A 20,863-nucleotide genomic window follows, 5' to 3' on the forward strand; every position below is an offset into this window, starting at 1 on the left:
CAAACTGACCAATGGCAGAAAAGCGACCGTGACGTCAACGAGACCGGCGGCGCAGTGACATCTAGTGGTCACGGTGGGCATGGCAGGGCGCGGAGCGGCTGGGACGAGGGGAGAGGTGAGTGCGGGAGCGGCCGACATTACACACAACACTCACCCGTGCATGGTACGGTCCACCCCCGCCGCGGCCACACACATGGGCCGCTCCGGAGCTCTTCCGGCCGCAAGGCATTACTGGGAATGATAAACGCCCCGCAAATCCCGCTGCACGACACCCCCAAATACCGCCTCATCCGCCCCTGTGCACAGACTGTGCCCCCCCAGGTAATGTGACGGAACCTCCGGATAGTGAGACCCCAACTACACAACACGACCCCCAACTACACAACACGACCCCCAGATAGTGATAGAGACCCCCAACTACCTAACACGACCCCCAGATAGTGATAGAGACCCCCAACTACATAACAAGACCCCCCAGATAGTGATAGAGACCCCAGATAGTGATAGAGACCCCCCAGATAGTGATAGAGACCCCCAACTACACAACACGACCCCCAACTACACAACACGACCCCCAGATAGTGATAGAGACCCCCAACTACATAACAAGACCCCCCAGATAGTGATAGAGACCCCCAACTACATAACACGACCCCCAGATAGTGATAGAGACCCCCAACTACATAACAAGACCCCCCAGATAGTGATAGAGACCCCCAACTACATAACACGACCCCCAGATAGTGATAGAGACCCCCAACTACATAACAAGACCCCCAGATAGTGATAGAGACCCCCAACTACATAACACGACCCCCAGATAGTGATAGAGACCCCCAACTACATAACACGACCCCCAGATAGTGATAGACCCCCAACTACACAACACGACCCCCAGATAGTGATAGACCCCCAACTACATAACACGACCCCCAGATAGTGATAGAGACCCCCAACTACATAACAAGACCCCCAGATAGTGATAGACCCCCAACTACACAACACGACCCCCAGATAGTGATAGAGACCCCCAACTACACAACACGACCCCCAGATAGTGATAGAGACCCCCAACTACATAACAAGACCCCCAGATAGTGATAGAGACCCCCAACTACATAACACGACCCCCAGATAGTGATAGAGACCCCCAACTACATAACACGACCCCCAGATAGTGATAGAGACCCCCAACTACATAACAAGACCCCCCAGATAGTGATAGAGACCCCCAACTACATAACACGACCCCCAGATAGTGATAGAGACCCCCAACTACATAACAAGACCCCCAGATAGTGATAGACCCCCAACTACACAACACGACCCCCAGATAGTGATAGAGACCCCCAACTACACAACACGACCCCCAGATAGTGATAGAGACCCCCAACTACATAACAAGACCCCCAGATAGTGATAGAGACCCCCAACTACATAACACGACCCCCAGATAGTGATAGAGACCCCCAACTACATAACAAGACCCCCAACTACACAACACGACCCCCAGATAGTGATAGAGACCCCCAACTACATAAGAAGACCCCCAACTACACAACACGACCCCCAGATAGTGATAGAGACCCCCAACTACCTAACACGACCCCCAGATAGTGATAGAGACCCCCAACTACACAACACGACCCCCAGATAGTGATAGAGACCCCCAACTACATAACAAGACCCCCCAGATAGTGATAGAGACCCCCAACTACATAACAAGACCCCCCAGATAGTGATAGAGACCCCCAACTACATAACAAGACCCCCCAGATAGTGATAGAGACCCCCAACTACATAACAAGACCCCCCAGATAGTGATAGAGACCCCCAACTACATAACAAGACCCCCCAGATAGTGATAGAGACCCCAACTACATAACAAGACCCCCCAGATAGTGATAGAGACCCCCAACTACATAACAAGACCCCCAGATAGTGATAGAGACCCCAGATAGTGATAGAGACCCCCAACTACATAACAAGACCCCCCAGATAGTGATAGAGACCCTCAACTACCTAACACGACCCCCAGATAGTGATAGAGACCCCCAACTACACAACACGACCCCCAGATAGTGATAGAGACCCCAGATAGTGATAGAGACCCCCAACTACATAACAAGACCCCCCAGATAGTGATAGAGACCCCCAACTACCTAACACGACCCCCAGATAGTGATAGAGACCCCCAACTACATAACAAGACCCCCAACTACACAACACGACCCCCAGATAGTGATAGAGACCCCCAACTACATAACAAGACCCCCAACTACACAACACGACCCCCAGATAGTGATAGAGACCCCCAACTACCTAACACGACCCCCAGATAGTGATAGAGACCCCCAACTACACAACACGACCCCCAGATAGTGATAAGAGACCCCCCAGATAGTGATAGAGACCCCCAACTACATAACAAGACCCCCCAGATAGTGATAGAGACCCCCAACTACATAACAAGACCCCCAGATAGTGATAGAGACCCCCAACTACATAACAAGACCCCCAGATAGTGATAGAGACCCCCAACTACATAACAAGACCCCCAGATAGTGATAGAGACCCCAACTACATAAGACCCCCAGATAGTGATAGAGACCCCCAACTACATAACAAGACCCCCAGATAGTGATAGAGACCCCCAACTACATAACAAGACCCCCAGATAGTGATAGAGACCCCCAACTACATAACAAGACCCCCAGATAGTGATAGAGACCCCCAACTACATAACACGACCCCCAGATAGTGATAGAGACCACCACATAGTGATAGAGACCCCAACTACATAACACGACCCCCAGATAGTGATAGAGACCCCAACTACATAAGACCCCCAGATAGTGATAGAGACCCCCAACTACATAACAAGACCCCCCAGATAGTGATAGAGACCCCCAACTACATAACAAGACCCCCCAGATAGTGATAGAGACCCCCAACTACATAACAAGACCCCCAGATAGTGATAGAGACCCCCAACTACATAACAAGACCCCCCAGATAGTGATAGAGACCCCAACTACATAAGACCCCCAGATAGTGATAGAGACCCCCAACTACATAACAAGACCCCCAGATAGTGATAGACCCCCAACTACATAACAAGACCCCCAGATAGTGATAGAGACCCCCAACTACATAACAAGACCCCCCAGATAGTGATAGAGACCCCCAACTACATAACAAGACCCCTAGATAGTGATAGAGACCCCCAACTAGGGCTGGGCGATATGGCCAAAAAATAAAATCTCGATTTTTAAAAAATTTTGGACGATTCTCGATTTAAATCTCGATTTTTTTGTTTTTGCTAAATAAATAGGACATTTTTCTCCCTGCAGCATCAGATACGATTTTATTGACGTTTGAGACAACTATATTGTTTCCCAGTGTAACAGTGCTCCCCCTGTGCCCCCATGTAGTAGACAAACACATTGTGTGCCCCATATAAGTAGTTTTCCCAAATATGTGCCCTATGTACTCTGTGCCCCCATATAGTATAGGCGATCTTCTTTGTGCCTTCATCTAGGTAGGGAGTAGTAGTGAGGGTATAGTGGATAAGGGGTGTAGTAGTACAGGTAAAGATGAGGAGTGTGGTAGTAGTACAGGTATAGATGATGGGTGTAGTAGTACTACTGAGGGGGTATGGGGTGGACTGGGGGTCACTGAGTGGGTATGGGGCAGGCTGGGGGTCACTGAGGGGTATGAAGCAGGCTAAGGGTCACTGAGGGGTATGGGGCAGGCTGGGGGTCACTGAGGGGTATGAGGCAGGCTGGGTGTCACTGAGGGGTATGAGGCAGGCTGGGGGTCACTGAGGGGTATGAGGCAGGCTGGGGGTCACTGAGGGGTATGGGGCAGGCTAAGGGTCACTGAGGGGTATGGGGCAGGCTGGGGGTCACTGAGGGGTATGGGGCAGCTGAGGGGACACTGAGGGGTATGGGGCAGGCTGGGGGTCACTGAGGGGTATGAGGCAGGCTGGGGGTCACTGAGTGGGTATGAGGCAGGCTGGGGGTCACTGAGGGGTATGAGGCAGGCTGGGGGTCACTGAGGGGTATGGGGCAGGCTGGGGGTCACTGAGGGGTATGAGGCAGGCTGGGGGTCACTGAGGGGTATGGGGCAGCTGAGGGGACACTGAGGGGTATGGGGCAGGCTGGGGGTCACTGAGGGGTATGAGGCAGGCTGGGGGTCACTGAGGGGTATGAGGCAGGCTGGGGGTCACTGAGGGGTATGAGGCAGGCTGGGGGTCACTGAGGGGTATGGGGCAGGCTAAGGGTCACTGAGGGGTATGGGGCAGGCTGGGGGTCACTGAGGGGTATGGGGCAGGCTAAGGGTCACTGAGGGGTATGGGGCAGGCTGGGGGTCACTGAGGGGTATGAGGCAGGCTGGGGGTCACTGAGGGGTATGAGGCAGGCTAAGGGTCACTGAGGGGTATGGGGCAGGCTGGGGGTCACTGAGGGGTATGAGGCAGGCTGGGGGTCACTGAGGGGTATGGGGCAGCTGAGGGGGACTAGGCAGGCGTGGTAAAGTGTCAGGACGGCGCGGTGAGGTGCAGGGCCGGCGGTCAGGAGAGATGTGGTACCGGCGGCTCCAGTCTCTTCACAGAGCCGCGGCTGACCTCTCCCGCCCCTTACACGTTAGTGCCGCGCTGAGCTGCGTCCCGCTCTCTTCCTGTCACACGTGCAGGTCCCGTTCTGTGGAGGAGGCGGCAGGGATCGCAGCAGAAGGAGAGAACGTCGCTGCGGGTCCTGGAGCTGTACAGCGGGCAGCGACGTTCTCTCCTTCTGCTGCGATCCCTGCCGCCTCCTCCACAGAACAGGACCTGCACGTGTGACAGGAAGAGAGCGGGACGCAGCTCAGCGCGGCACTAACGTGTAAGGGGCGGGAGAGGTCAGCCGCGGCTCTGTGAAGAGGCTGGAGCCGCCGGTACCACATCTCTCCTGACCGCCGGCCCTGCACCTCACCGCGCCGTCCTGCAACTCTCTCCGGACCCGACACTTTACCGCGCCGCCCGCAATGAGTTTTTGTGAAAATCGAATTTACGATTTTCACAAAAAATAAAATAGATTCTAACTGTCTGGGCGATTAATCGAATTAATTCGATTAATCGCCCAGCCCTACCCCCAACTACATAACAAGACCCCCCAGATAGTGATAGAGACCCCCAACTACATAACAAGACCCCCAGATAGTGATAGAGACCCCCAACTACATAACAAGACCCCCAGATAGTGATAGAGACCCCCAACTACCTAACACGACCCCCAGATAGTGATGAGACCCCCCAGATAGTAATAGAGACCCCCAACTACATAACAAGACCCCCAGATAGTGATAGAGACCCCCAACTACCTAACACGACCCCCAGATAGTGATAAGAGACCCCCCAGATAGTGATAGAGACCCCCAACTACATAACAAGACCCCCCAGATAGTGATAGAGACCCCCCAGATAGTGATAGAGACCCCCAGATAGTGATAGAGACCCCCAACTACATAACAAGACCCCCCAGATAGTGATAGAGACCCCCAACTACATAACAAGACCCCCCCAGATAGTGATAGAGACCCCCAACTACATAACAAGACCCCCCAGATAGTGATAGAGACCCCCAACTACATAACAAGACCCCCCAGATAGTGATAGTCCCCCAACTAGTGTTGTCACAATACCAGAATTTTGAGTTCGATACCAATACCAACTTTTTTTTTTTCAAAGCTCGATTCCAATTCGATACTTAATAAATTTTATTTAAAAAAACCCACAAGAATAGAGATGCGCCCGTACGGACCATATTATTTTAAAACTAAAGTTTGCCTTATTTAAAATAAATGTTCTTTAAAAAATTGCCCTATTCTCAGTCCTAACACTTTATCTCTTAGCCTGCATGGCTGTGGGGCGATCTGTAGTTTATTTAGTAGCACGTTTTTATGTGGTAGTGAATTTGGTGGTTTCTCCGCTTGCACCATTTACCGTGCGTCATCAGGAAGGTGATAATCTTATAATATGCACAATAACACTTCAGCTATCAGGGATGATGGGAACTGTAGTCATGTAATACACTTCAGCTATCAGGGATGATGGGGGCTGTAGGCATGTAATACACTTCAGCTATCAGGGGGATGATGGGAACTGTAGTCATGTAACACACACTTCAGCTATCAGGGATGATGGGGGCTGTAGTCATGTAACACACTTCAGCTATCAGGGGGATGATGGGAACTGTAGTCATGTAACACACTTCAGCTATCAGGGATGATGGGGGCTGTAGTCATGTAACACACTTCAGCTATCAGGGATGATGGGGGCTGTAGTCATGTAACACACTTCAGCTATCAGGGATGATGGGGGCTGTAGTCATGTAACACACTTCAGCTATCAGGGATGATGGGAACTGTAGTTATGTAATACACTTCAGCTATCAGGGATGATGGGGGTTGTAGTTGCACTATTCCAGCTGGATTCGGGCGGCAGAGTAATGTGCAGGCTACCGCCCCCCTCCCCCCTTCCCAGTTGCAGCCAGGCCGACCTTTTGCTCACCCCCCACATTGCTGATGCCGGCCCCGGGAGTGTCCTGACGGCTCCCACCTCACAGCCACCCACCTCCTGTCAGATCTCCTCCTCGCCTCCCCCACCTCACAGCCACCCACCTCCTGTCAGATCTCCTCCTCGCCTCCCCCACCTCACAGCCACCCACCTCCTGTCAGATCTCCTCCTCACCTCACAGCCACCCACCTCCTGTCAGATCTCCTCCTCACCTCCCCCACCTCACAGCCACCCACCTCCTGTCAGATCTCCTCCTCGCCTCCCCCACCTCACAGCCACCCACCTCCTGTCAGATCTCCTCCTCGCCTCCCCCACCTCACAGCCACCCACCTCCTGTCAGATCTCCTCCTCGCCTCCCCCACCTCACAGCCACCCACCTCCTGTCAGATCTCCTCCTCGCCTCCCCCACCTCACAGCCACCCACCTCCTGTCAGATCTCCTCCTCGCCTCCCCCACCTCACAGCCACCCACCTCCTGTCAGATCTCCTCCTCGCCTCCCCCACCTCACAGCCACCCACCTCCTGTCAGATCTCCTCCTCGCCTCCCCCACCTCACAGCCACCCACCTCCTGTCAGATCTCCTCCTCACCTCCCCCACCTCACAGCCACCCACCTCCTGTCAGATCTCCTCCTCACCTCACAGCCACCCACCTCCTGTCAGATCTCCTCCTCACCTCCCCCACCTCACAGCCACCCACCTCCTGTCAGATCTCCTCCTCACCTCCCCCACCTCACAGCCACCCACCTCCTGTCAGATCTCCTCCTCACCTCCCCTACCTCACAGCCACCCACCTCCTGTCAGATCTCCTCCTCACCTCCCCTACCTCACAGCCACCCACCTCCTGTCAGATCTCCTCCTCGCCTCCCCCACCTCCAGCCTTCTCCCCCGGACGGTGCAGCTCTCAGCCTCTCTCTTCCCTCTCCTGCCGCCGACGCTGCTCTGTAATGCTACACTGACCCGGGACCCCGCGGCGATGTGAGAGGCAGGAACGGCCGGCGGCAGCAGCATGGTGCGCGGAAGATCGGGGTCCCAGGTCTGTGTTTGCAGGGGTGGCACATAGAGAACATGACAGGCGCTCAGGTAGCCGCCTGTCATGTTCTCTGCACTATACTCTGTTAAACTACGCTATTTTGTAGTTTAACAAAGTATCGATACCAGGAAATCCTGGTACCGAACCGTTTTTTTGCCCCGAAAATCGATAGTGGTATCGATTTTTCGGTGCATCGTGCATCCCTACACCCAACTACATAACAAGACCCCCAGATAGTGATAGAGACCCCCCAGATAGTGATAGAGACCCTCAACTACATAACAAGACCCCCAGATAGTGATAGAGCCCCCCAACTACATAACAAGACCCCCAAGATAGTGATAGAGACCCCCCAGATAGTGATAGAGACCCTCAACTACATAACAAGACCCCCAGATAGTGATAGAGACCCCCAACTACATAACAAGACCCCCCAGATAGTGATAGAGACCCCAGATAGTGATAGAGACCCCCAACTACATAACAAGACCTCCAGATAGTGATAGAGCCCCCCAACTACATAACAAGACCCCCAAGATAGTGATAGAGACCCCAACTACATAACAAGACCCCCAGATAGTGATAGAGACCCCAACTACATAACAAGACCCCCAGATAGTGATAGAGACCCCCAACTACATAACAAGACCTCCAGATAGTGATAGAGACCCCAACTACATAACAAGACCCCCAAGATAGTGATAGAGACCCCAACTACATAACAAGACCCCCAGATAGTGATAGAGACCCCAACTACATAACACGACCCCCAAGATAGTGATAGAGACCACCACATAGTGATAGAGACCCCCAACTATATAACAAGACCCCCAGATAGTGATAGAGACCCCAACTACATAACACGACCCCCCAGATAGTGATAGAGACCCCCAACTACCTAACAAGACCCCCCTGATAGTGATAGAGACCCCCCAGATAGTGATAGAGACCCCCCAGATAGTGATAGAGACCCCAACTACATAACAAGACCCCCAGATAGTGATAGAGACCCCAACTACATAACACGACCCCCAAGATAGTGATAGAGACCACCACATAGTGATAGAGACCCCCAACTATATAACAAGACCCCCAGATAGTGATAGAGACCCCAACTACATAACACGACCCCCCAGATAGTGATAGAGACCCCCAACTACCTAACAAGACCCCCCAGATAGTGATAGAGACCCCCCAGATAGTGATAGAGACCCCCAACTACATAACAAGACCCCCAGATAGTGATAGAGACCCCCAACTACATAACAATACCCCCAGATAGTGATAGAGACCCCCCAAATAGTGATAGAGCCCCCCATCTACATAACAAGACCCCCAGATAGTGATAGAGACCCCCAACTACATAACAAGACCCCCCAGATAGTGATAGAGACCCCCATCTACATAACAAGACCCTCAGATAGTGATAGAGACCACCACATAGTGATAGAGACCCCCAACTACATAACAAGACCCCCAGATAGTGATAGAGACCCCAACTACATAACAAGACCCCCAGATAGTGATAGAGACCCCCAACTACATAACAAGACCCCCAGATAGTGATAGAGACCCCCAACTACATAACAAGACCCCCAGATAGTGATAGAGACCCCCAACTACATAACAAGACCCCCAGATAGTGATAGAGACCCCCCAAATAGTGATAGAGCCCCCCATCTACATAAGACCCCCAGATAGTGATAGAGACCCCCATCTACATAATACGACCCCCAGATAGTGATAGAGACCCCGAACTACATAACAAGACCCCCCAGATAGTGATAGAGACCCCCAACTACACAACAAGACCCCTACATAGTGATAGAGACCCCAACTACATAACAAGACCCCCAGATAGTGATAGAGACCCCCAACTACACAACAAGACCCCCCAGATAGTGATAGAGACCCCAACTACATAACAAGACCCCCAGATAGTGATAGAGACCCCCAACTACACAACAAGACCCCTACATAGTGATAGAGACCCCAACTACATAACAAGACCCCCAGATAGTGATAGAGACCCCCAACTACATAACAAGACCCCCAGATAGTGATAGAGACCCCCAACTACATAACAAGACCCCCCAGATAGTGATAGAGACCCCCCAGATAGTGATAGAGCCCTCTCACACACTACACTGCCCCGTCCCTCTATTCTTAACCCCCACCCCACTGACTTTTCTCTCTCTGTGTTGCTCAGGGGTCGCTGACCTTTCTCTCTGTGTTGCTCAGGGGTCGCTGACCTTTCTCTCTGTGTTGCTCAGGGGTCGCTGACCTTTCTCTCTGTGTTGCTCAGGGGTCGCTGACCTTTCTCTCTGTGTTGCTCAGGGGTCGCTGACCTTTCTCTCTGTGTTGCTCAGGGGTCGCTGACCTTTCTGTGTTGCTCAGGGGTCGCTGACCTTTCTCTCTGTGTTGCTCAGGGGTCGCTGACCTTTCTCTCTCTGTGTTGCTCAGGGGTCGCTGACCTTTCTCTCTCTGTGTTGCTCAGGGGTCGCTGACCTTTCTCTCTCTGTGTTGCTCAGGGGTCGCTGACCTTTCTCTCTGTGTTGCTCAGGGGTCGCTGACCTTTCTCTCTGTGTTGCTCAGGGGTCGCTGACCTTTCTCTCTGTGTTGCTCAGGGGTCGCTGACCTTTCTCTCTGTGTTGCTCAGGGGTCGCTGACCTTTCTCTCTGTGTTGCTCAGGGGTCGCTGACCTTTCTCTCTGTGTTGCTCAGGGGTCGCTGACCTTTCTCTCTGTGTTGCTCAGGGGTCGCTGACCTTTCTCTCTGTGTTGCTCAGGGGTCGCTGACCTTTCTCTCTGTGTTGCTCAGGGGTCGCTGACCTTTCTGTGTTGCTCAGGGGTCGCTGACCTTTCTCTCTGTGTTGCTCAGGGGTCGCTGACCTTTCTCTCTGTGTTGCTCAGGGGTCGCTGACCTTTCTCTCTGTGTTGCTCAGGGGTCGCTGACCTTTCTCTCTGTGTTTCTCAGGGGTCGCTGACCTTTCTCTCTGTGTTGCTCAGGGGTCGCTGACCTTTCTCTCTGTGTTGCTCAGGGGTCGCTGACCTTTCTCTCTGTGTTGCTCAGGGGTCGCTGACCTTTCTCTCTGTGTTGCTCAGGGGTCGCTGACCTTTCTCTCTCTGTGTTGCTCAGGGGTCGCTGACCTTTCTCTCTCTGTGTTGCTCAGGGGTCGCTGACCTTTCTCTCTCTGTGTTGCTCAGGGGTCGCTGACCTTTCTCTCTCTGTGTTGCTCAGGGGTCGCTGACCTTTCTCTCTCTGTGTTGCTCAGGGGTCGCTGACCTTTCTCTCTCTGTGTTGCTCAGGGGTCGCTGACCTTTCTCTCTGTGTTGCTCAGGGGTCGCTGACCTTTCTCTCTGTGTTGCTCAGGGGTCGCTGACCTTTCTCTCTGTGTTGCTCAGGGGTCGCTGACCTTTCTCTCTGTGTTGCTCAGGGGTCGCTGACCTTTCTCTCTGTGTTGCTCAGGGGTCGCTGACCTTTCTCTCTGTGTTGCTCAGGGGTCGCTGACCTTCCTGGAGGAGGAGTGTCGGGGGCTCCGGGCGCAGCAGAAGGATCTATCCCGGGAGGTGATGACTGACAACTATCTCACACTCTCCTCATTGGGTAAGGAAGCTGTGATGTCATCAGGTCATCTGCAGTATATACCCCTATATAAGGAGCTGTGAGGTCATCAGGTCAGGTGCAGTATATACCCCTATATAAGGAGCTGTGAGGTCATCAGGTCATCTGCAGTATATACCCCTATATAAAGAGCTGTGAGGTCATCAGGTCAGGTGCAGTATATACCCCTATATAAGGAGCTGTGAGGTCGTCAGGTCATCTGCAGTATATACCCCTTTATAAGGAGCTGTGAGGTAGTCAGGTCAGGTGCAGTATATACCCCTATATAAGGAGCTGTGAGGTAGTCAGGTCAGGTGCAGTATATACCCCTATATAAGGAGCTGTGAGGTCGTCAGGTCAGGTGCAGCATATATCCCTATAATAAGGAGCTGTGAGGTCGTCAGGTCATCTGCAGCATATACCCCTATATAAGGAGCTGTGAGGTCGTCAGGTCAGGTGCAGTATATACCCCTTTATAAGGAGCTGTGAGGTCGTCAGGTCAGGTGCAGTATATACCCCTATATAAGGAGCTGTGAGGTCGTCAGGTCAGCTGCAGTATATACCCCTATATAAGGAGCTGTGAGGTCGTCAGGTCAGCTGCAGTATATACCCCTATATAAGGAGCTGTGAGGTAGTCAGGTCAGGTGCAGTATATACCCCTATATAAGGAGCTGTGAGGTAGTCAGGTCAGGTGCAGTATATACCCCTTTATAAGGAGCTGTGAGGTCGTCAGGTCATCTGCAGTATATACCCCTATATAAGGAGCTGTGAGGTCGTCAGGTCAGGTGCAGTATATACCCCTATATAAGGAGCTGTGAGGTCGTCAGGTCAGGTGCAGCATATATCCCTATAATAAGGAGCTGTGAGGTTGTTAGGTCATCTGCAGTATATACCCCTATATAAGGAGCTGTGAGGTCATCAGGTCAGGTGCAGTATATACCCCTATATAAGGAGCTGTGAGGTCGTCAGGTCAGCTGCAGTATATACCCCTATACAGATATCAGCCAACAGTCCAAGGGTCCTGTAACCAGGAGGTACAGCTCTGATCACTCTGGGGTTATGTAACACCCTGATGATGTCATCAGAACCAGCTGAGTATTAACAGCCCTGATGATGTCATCAGCATTGAGAGGGGATCTCCTTTGCTTTACTGCTTCAGGGAGCAGAACTACACAGGAAACTGAGCAAATGTGTAACAGACAGACACAGCTGTGATGTCATAGTAGAATGATGTCATATGAGAAACAGCTATGCTATAACTTGCTGTGTATTCATGTGATACAGTCATATGCAATTTGTTATGGTCAGTTCTACTTTCATAAGTCTGTGATGTCACAGTGTGATAGATTTGTGATGTCACTTTGTGATGTCACAGTGTGATAGATCTGTGATGTCACACTGTGATAGATCTGTGATGTCACACTGTGATAGATCTGTGATGTCACACTGTGATAGATCTGTGATGTCACACTGTGATAGATCTGTGATGTCACACTGGGATAGATCTGTGATGTCACACTGTGATAGATCTGTGATGTCACACTGTGATAGATCTGTGATGTATTGGGTATATACTGATTAGTGTGAATGCATCATATCGGTTCTGAAAAGCTGTACATGAAAGATGGCAAAATAAGCAAGAACTCTGGAGTCGAGTGCAGTTGTTATACATTCATTTATGATTTGCAGAGCTGTGATACAGTATGGGCTGCAGTGATGTCACAGCTCTGATGTCATAGTATGGTGGAGGCGAGCATCCTATAATGGGATACATCCAGTGATGTCATACTGTGACCTCACTCCTTTCTCTTTACACAGGACTTACAGCATCATCTCCAGAGATTGTGGTGAAGATTGAGAAAGGGGAGGAGCCTTGTGTTACCTCAGCAGGTGTGTAATAACCTCCTGGCATCAGACACTGTATACAGCAGAATAGAGAGTGCAGCTCTGGAGGATGAGACCCGATGTAACAGCAGGATAGTGAGTGCCGCTCTGGGGGATGAGAGATGATGTAACAGCAGAATAGTGAGTGCAGCTCAGGAGGATGAGACCCGATGTAACAGCAGGATAGTGAGTGCAGCTCTGGGGGATGAGAGATGATGTAACAGCAGAGTAGTGAGTGCAGCTCTGGAGGATGAGACCCGATGTAACAGCAGGATAGTGAGTGCAGCTCTGGGGGATGAGAGATGATGTAACAGCAGAGTAGTGAGTGCAGCTCTGGAGGATGAGACAGGATGTAACAGCAGAATAGTGAGTGCAGCTCTGGAGGATGAGACCTGATGTGGCTCATTGTGCGGTCTCTTTGGCAGGTGACAGGATGGTGAGTGGAGCTGGCAGTGGTGATGCTCTGCGGGGTGATGACCTCGGTGCAGTGTGTGGTCAGGGGGGCGGTCCCGGCCTCAGCCCTAGAAGATCTTTGAGATTAGTAACAAGAAACTCCGGGGAGAAGACAGAAGGGAGAAGAAGATCTAAACCAATCACCAAGAGCGCTGCCAGCCCCCCAGGTCACCCCCCCGCCCAGGATGGGTCAGTGCCCAGGACTCCCGACCCTGATGGTGCTCCACCCCCATCTCTCGACCTCAGTGAGTGTGGCCCCGCCCCCCCAGAGAGGCTCCACACCTGCGACCGGTGCGGGGAGAGCTGGAGCCGCCTCATTGACTTCCTGACCCACCAGATGGGCGGCTGCCAGGACCGGCCGCACCGCTGCAGCATCTGTGCCAAGACCTTCGCCAAGAAGCAGCACCTGACCGCCCACCGCAGGACGCACACCGAGGACCGCCCCTACACCTGTCACCAGTGTGGGCGGAGCTTCCGGCAGAACTCCACCCTCACCACCCACCTGTGGAGTCACGCCGGCCACAAGCCCTTTCACTGCTCCTGCTGCCCTAAGAGCTTCAGCCGCAAGACGGACCTGGTGGCACACATGAGGCGACACACGGGCGAGCGGCCATACCAGTGCCCCTACTGCTGGGACCGCTTCATCCGCAAGAAGTCTCTACAGCGCCACCTGCTGAAACACAGCGGAGAAAACCCGCACAGCAGCCCCACCTTCATGGAGAGGAACGCCCAGCCCACCCCCGAGCCCACCCCGGAGGTACTGACCGCCACCCCAGAGGTACTGACCGCCACCTCCGAGCCCACCCCGGAGGTACTGACCACCTCCGACCCTTCCCCAGAGGTACTGACCACCACCTCCGATCCCATCCCAGAGGTACTGACCACCACCCCCAGAGGTACCGAGCCCACCCCAAGGTACTGACCACCCCAGCCCGGAGGTACTGACCCCACCCCACAGGTACTGTCCTCCACCCCAGAGGTACTGACCACCACCCCCAAACCCACCCCGGAGGTACTGAACACCGCCGACCCTTCCCCAGAGGTGCTGACCGCCACCTCCGAGCCCACCCCAATGGTACTGACTGCCACCCCCGAGCCCACCCCAAAGGTACTGACCGCCACCCCCAGAGGTACCAAGCCCACCCCAAGGTACTGACCGCCCCAGCCCACCCCAGAGGTACTGACCGCCACCCCCAAGCCCAGCCCGGAGGTACTGACCACCACCCCCAAACCCACCCCAGAGGTACTGACCAAACCCACCCCGGAGGTACTGACCACCCCCAAGCCCACCCCCAAGGTACTGTCCACCCCCCCCCCCCGCCCACCCCGGAGGTAGTGACCACCCCCAAGCCCACCCCCAAGGTACTGACCCCCCCCCCCCCCCCCCCCCCCCCCGCCCACCCCGGAGGTAGTGACCACCCCCAAGCCCACCCCCAAGGTACTGACCACCCCCCCGCCCCGGAGGTACTGACCACCCCCAAGCCCACCCCCAAGGTACTGACCACCCCGCCCACCCCGGAGGTACTGACCACCACCTCCAAGCCCAGCCTAGAGGTACTGACCATCATCCCCTGAGATACCGAGCCCACCCCACCCCACAGGTACTGGCCGCAACCCCCCCAGTCAGCCCACCTCAGAGTTACTGAATACCCCCCCCCCCCAGGCCCACCCCTGAGGTACTGACCAACCCCAAGCCCACCCCAGAGGTACTGACCAACCCCAAGCCCACCCAAGAGATACTGACCACCACCCCTGAGGTACCGACCACCACCACCCCCTTGTCTTACGTTCATCCTGAGCTTCCTGCTGCATCAGTGCTGTAGCCGTCCAGACACGATGGACAAGAGCCGTAGGGCCGCAGGGTGACAATTGGGCCTTAAAGGGACAAGGACATGATATCCTGTATGTTGTCTTGTATGTCATCATGGGACTACTGCATGACATCATGACAGGTCACAGCCAGCACATCACATGATACCATCAACTCTTTAGGGTCTAATACAGTGTTCTTAAAAAACTACAATTTCCAGGATGCCCTGACAGCTAAATATAACCACAAATCCCAGCATGCCCTGACAGCGAACAGAACTACAACTCCCAGCATGCCCTGACAGCTAAATGTAACTACAACTCCCAGCATGCCCTGACAGCTAAATATAACCACAACTCCCAGCATGCCTGACAGCTAAATATAACCACAACTCCCAGCATGCCCTGACAGCGAACAGAACTACAACTCCCAGCATGCCCTGACAGGGAACAGAATTACAACTCCCAGCATGCCCTGACAGGGAACAAAACTACAACTCCCAGCATGCCCTGACAGGGAACAAAACTACAATTCTGCTTTCATGCTGGGAGCTGTAGTTGTAGCAGCTGGAGAGCCATAGGTTGGAATGCTGGGAGTTGTAGTTGTAGCAGCTGGAGAGCCATGGATTGGAATGCTGGGAGTTGTAGTTGTAGCAGCCAGAGAGCCATGGGTTGGAATGCTGGGAGTTGTAGTTGTAGCAGCTGGAGAGCCATGGGTTGGCATACTGGGAGTTGTAGTTTTGCAGAGATTCCCAATCTGCATCCCTCTAGCTGTTACTACAACTCCCAGCATGCCCTGACACTGCCCTGTGCATCCTGTCAGAGTCATGTGACTCCTTCTCCTTTCAGCTGGGCCTGCGGTGGGATACAGAGAGGAGGGCGGAGCTCCCGTACGGCGAACGCTCCCCGGCCCTGCAGGGGTTAATGCCACCAGCTGATCCGGTGAAATCCGAGGAGGAAGAGGAGAAGCCGGGAGCGGAGGCCGTCACCAGGACGGAGCAGAGCACCCAGACTGAGGTAACTCCCAGCATGCAACTGTGCCCGTCACCCCCGCTGTGCTCGCTGTTATCAGCCATGTTGTCTTCTCCTGTCACACAGAACAAGAGGCCCAACCGGCTGCAGCAGGAAATGCTCCGCGAGCTCAAAAGTTTCCGCAGGAGTGTGGCGCAGGCTCAGCACGAGCGTGACCTGATGAGATCGGCCATGGAGCAGATGGCCCAGGAGATGAAGGAGCTGAAGGAGATGGTGGCATCGCTCTGCTCCCCCAGCGGCTATCGCCCCTCGCCATCCACCATCTTTGTGCAGAACGCCTGCCCGGTGTGGAGCCGACACTCCACGGAGTCCAGCCGGGCGTCCCCCGAGAGCAGCCTGCAGTGCGGCCGAGAGCAGGTGTCCTGGATGTATGAGAGCGCCCCCCAGGAGGAGGACGACATGTTACCCAGCACCACCATCAAACGGGAGGAGGAGGAGGAGGAGGAAGAGCTGAGCCCCGAGGACTATGACTCCTGCCGTATCGGGGAGCGGCTCCCCAACATCCCCCTGCAGCCTCTTACCCCTGAGAAGGAGTGGAGTCTCCTGGCCCGAAGCGCGGGGAAGCCGGGGAGGTTTGCCGCACTTGTCTTCCGGGCTTTGGTCCCCTTCGACATCTACAAGGGTTGGGTGAACAGAGTGAACCTGGACGGCCTGAGGGGGCGGCAGGGGATACCGCTCAACGTGAAGAGGCGAGTGATGGCCGTGGTGGAGCGCCACTTCAACCTGCGCAAATCCGATCACAGCGAGATCCGCAACAGACTTAACGAACAACTGCGCACCCGCCGCAAGAGCGACAAACACCCCCAGGCCGGACCTCCCGAAATACAACTCCTCAACCCCAACAGGTAGAAGGCCAGGAGGGTCCGGGCGTGGAGCGAGCGCTCCATGAGGGTCCTATCATACACCAACCCCAACAGGAAGGAGGCCAGGAGGGTCTGGGCGTGGAGCGAGCGCTCCATGGGGGTCCTATCATACACCAACCCCAACAGGAAGGAGGCCAGGAGGGGCCGGGTGCTGAGCGAGCGCTCCATGGGGGTCCTATCATACACCAACAGGAAGGAGGCCAGGAGGGGCCGGGTGCTGAGCGAGCGCTCCATGGGGGTCCTATCATACATCACCAACAGGAAGGAGGCCAGGAGGGGCCGGGTGCTGAGCGAGCGCTCCACGGGGGTCCTATGTATCATACATCACCAATCCCAACAGGTAGAAGGCCAGGAGGGGCCGGGTGCTGAGCGAGCGCTCCATGGGGGTCCTATCATACACCAACCCCAACAGGAAGGAGGCCAGGAGGGTCCGGGTGCTGAGCGAGCGCTCCATGGGGGTCCTATCATACATCACCAACAGGAAGGAGGCCAGGAGGGGCCGGGTGCTGAGCGAGCGCTCTATGGGGGTCCTATCATACACCAACCCCAACAGGTAGAAGGCCAGGAGGGGCCGGGTGCTGAGGGAGCGCTCCACGGGGGTCCTATGTATCATACACCAACCCCAACAGGTAGAAGGCCAGGAGGGGCCAGGCGTGGAGCGAGCGCTCCACGGGGGTCCTATCATACATCACCAACCCCAACAGGTAGAAGGCCAGGAGGGGCCGGACGCAGAGCAAGTGCTCCACGGGGGTCCTATCATACACCAACCCCAACAGGTAGAAGGCCAGGAGGGGCCAGGCGTGGAGTGAGCGCTCCATGGGGGTCCTATCATACATCACCAATCCCAACAGGTAGAAGGCCAGAAGGGGCCGGGTGCTGAGCGAGCGCTCCACGGGGGTCCTATCATACACCAACCCCAACAGGAAGGAGGCCAGGAGGGGCCGGGTGCTAAGCGAGCGCTCCATGGGGGTCCTATGTATCATACATCACCAACAGGTAGAAGGCCAGGAGGGGCAGAGCACTCCACGGGGGTCCTATGTATCATACACCAACCCCAACAGGTAGAAGGCCAGGAGGGGCCAGGCGTGGAGCAAGCGCTCCATGGGGGTCCTATCATACATCACCAACCCCAACAGGTAGAAGGCCAGAAGGGGCCGAGTGCTGAGCGAGCGCTCCACGGGGGTCCTATGTATCATACATCACCAACCCCAACAGGTAGAAGGCCAGGAGGGGCCGGGTGCTGAGGGAGCGCTCCACGGGGGTCCTATGTATCATACACCAACCCCAACAGGTAGAAGGCCAGGAGGGGCCAGGCGTGGAGCGAGTGCTCCACGGGGGTCCTATCATACATCACCAACCCCAACAGGTAGAAGGCCAGGAGGGGCCGGACGCAGAGCAAGCGCTCCACGGGGGTCCTATCATACACCAACCCCAACAGGTAGAAGGCCAGGAGGGGCCAGGCGTGGAGTGAGCGCTCCATGGGGGTCCTATCATACATCACCAATCCCAACAGGTAGAAGGCCAGAAGGGGCCGGGTGCTGAGCGAGCGCTCCACGGGGGTCCTATGTATCATACATCACCAATCCCAACAGGTAGAAGGCCAGGAGGGGCCGGGTGCTGAGCGAGCGCTCCATGGGAGTCCTATGTATCATACACCAACCCCAACAGGTAGAAGGCCAGGAGGGGCCAGGCGTGGAGCAAGCGCTCCATGGGGGTCCTATCATACATCACCAACCCCAACAGGTAGAAGGCCAGGAGGGGCCGAGTGCTGAGCGAGCGCTCCACGGGGGTCCTATGTATCATACATCACCAACCCCAACAGGTAGAAGACCAGGAGGGGCCGGGTGCTGAGGGAGCGCTCCACGGGGGTCCTATGTATCATACACCAACCCCAACAGGTAGAAGGCCAGGAGGGGCCGGACGCAGAGCAAGCGCTCCACGGGGGTCCTATCATACACCAACCCCAATAGGTAGAAGGCCAGGAGGGGCAGAGCACTTCACGGGGGTCCTATCATACACCAGCAGCCTTCCATGATACACTAGTAGACTGAACGAGGGATGATGGGAAACGCCTCCTGGACTAATCCCCCATAATTAGAGATGAGTGACCCTGGAGCAGCTGGAGTCCATCCGAACCCGAGCGTTCGGCATGTGATAGCGGTGGCTGCTGAAGTTGGATAAAGCCCTGAGGCTATGTGGAGATCATGGATATAGTCATTGGCTGTAGTTATTGGATATAATCATTGGCTGTAGTTATTGGATATAGTCATTGGCTGTAGTTATTGGATATAGTCATTGGCTGTAGTTATTGGATATAGTCATTGGCTGTAGTTATTGGCTGTAGTTATTGGATATAGTCGTTGGCTGTAGTTATTGGATATAGTCATTGGCTGTAGTTATTGGATATAGTCGTTGGCTGTAGTTATTGGATATAGTCATTGGCTGTAGTTATTGGCTGTAGTTATTGGATATAGTCATTGGCTGTAGTTATTGGCTGTAGTTATTGGATATAGTCATTGGCTGTAGTTATTGGCTGTAGTTATTGGCTGTAGTTATTGGATATAGTCATTGGCTGTAGTTATTGGATATAGTTATTGGATATAGTCATTGGCTGTAGTTATTGGATATAGTCATTGGCTGTAGTTATTGGATATAGTTATTGGATATAGTCATTGGCTGTAGTTATTGGACATAGTCATTGGCTGTAGTTATTGGATATAGTCGTTGGCTGTAGTTATTGGATATAGTCATTGGCTGTAGTTATTGGCTGTAGTTATTGGATATAGTCATTGGCTGTAGTTATTGGCTGTAGTTATTGGATATAGTCATTGGCTGTAGTTATTGGATATAGTCATTGGCTGTAGTTATTGGCTGTAGTTATTGGATATAGTCATTGGCTGTAGTTATTGGATATAGTCATTGGCTGTAGTTATTGGCTGTAGTTATTGGATATAGTCATTGGCTGTAGTTATTGGCTGTAGTTATTGGATATAGTCATTGGCTGTAGTTATTGGATATAGTTATTGGATATAGTCATTGGCTGTAGTTATTGGACATAGTCATTGGCTGTAGTTATTGGCTGTAGTTATTGGATATAGTCGTTGGCTGTAGTTATTGGATATAGTCATTGGCTGTAGTTATTGGCTGTAGTTATTGGATATAGTCATTGGCTGTAGTTATTGGCTGTAGTTATTGGACATAGTCATTGGCTGTAGTTATTGGATATAGTTATTGGCTGTAGTTATTGGCTGTAGTTATTGGATATAGTTATTGGCTGTAGTTATTGGATATAGTTATTGGCTGTAGTTATTGGATATAGTCATTGGCTGTATCCATGTTTTCCAGACACCCTTAGGGCTTTATCCAAGTTCAGCAGCCCCCGCTAATCTAATGCCGAACATTCGGGTTCGGATGGACTCCAGCTGCTCCAGGGTCGCTCATCTCTACCCATAATCCTTCACTTCTTACCCTCTCTGCTGTTATTTACAGTAACCTCAGACACCCCTCTAAATCCTGTCATTACTGGGGTCCTGATAGTGAAGGGTTACTGGAGGGTGACAACCTCTATGGGATCATCCAGACTGTGTGGACTCTGCGGAGAGGACGGCACCAGAGCCGACACCATCATCACAAA

General features: G+C 53.6%; 1 protein-coding gene across 5 annotated transcripts; it reads left to right on the forward strand.

The window, feature by feature from the left end:
* The first annotated feature begins 59 nt into the window (after positions 1-59).
* On the forward strand, positions 60-19,652 carry LOC138792193 (zinc finger protein 8-like). Of its 5 annotated transcripts, none has more exons than XM_069969319.1 (6): positions 60-115; positions 11,086-11,191; positions 13,007-13,078; positions 13,498-14,336; positions 16,184-16,351; positions 16,433-19,652. In XM_069969319.1, exons 1-6 carry the CDS (start codon positions 80-82, stop codon positions 17,213-17,215), a joined length of 2,004 nt encoding a protein of 667 aa, XP_069825420.1. In that variant the 5' UTR covers positions 60-79; the 3' UTR covers positions 17,216-19,652. The 5 variants fall into 5 exon arrangements, with proteins under 5 accessions (XP_069825420.1, XP_069825422.1, XP_069825423.1 ...); XM_069969321.1 differs by having other exon boundaries at positions 13,498-14,303; XM_069969322.1 differs by having other exon boundaries at positions 13,498-14,282.
* Positions 19,653-20,863: the final 1,211 nt, after the last annotated feature.

The sequence above is a fragment of the Dendropsophus ebraccatus genome, chromosome 5 (genome assembly GCF_027789765.1).
Source record: "Dendropsophus ebraccatus isolate aDenEbr1 chromosome 5, aDenEbr1.pat, whole genome shotgun sequence".
NCBI lineage: Eukaryota > Metazoa > Chordata > Amphibia > Anura > Hylidae > Dendropsophus > Dendropsophus ebraccatus.

Bases quoted from the DNA above. Each gene is read 5' to 3' on its own strand.
- LOC138792193 (XM_069969319.1), top strand. From the start codon at position 80: ATGGCAGGGCGCGGAGCGGCTGGGACGAGGGGAGAG. The intron at 13,079-13,497 runs GTGTGTAATAAC...TCTCTTTGGCAG, and splicing joins GCCTTGTGTTACCTCAGCAG to GTGACAGGATGGTGAGTGGA. The intron at 14,337-16,183 runs GTACTGACCACC...TTCTCCTTTCAG, and splicing joins CCTCCGAGCCCACCCCGGAG to CTGGGCCTGCGGTGGGATAC.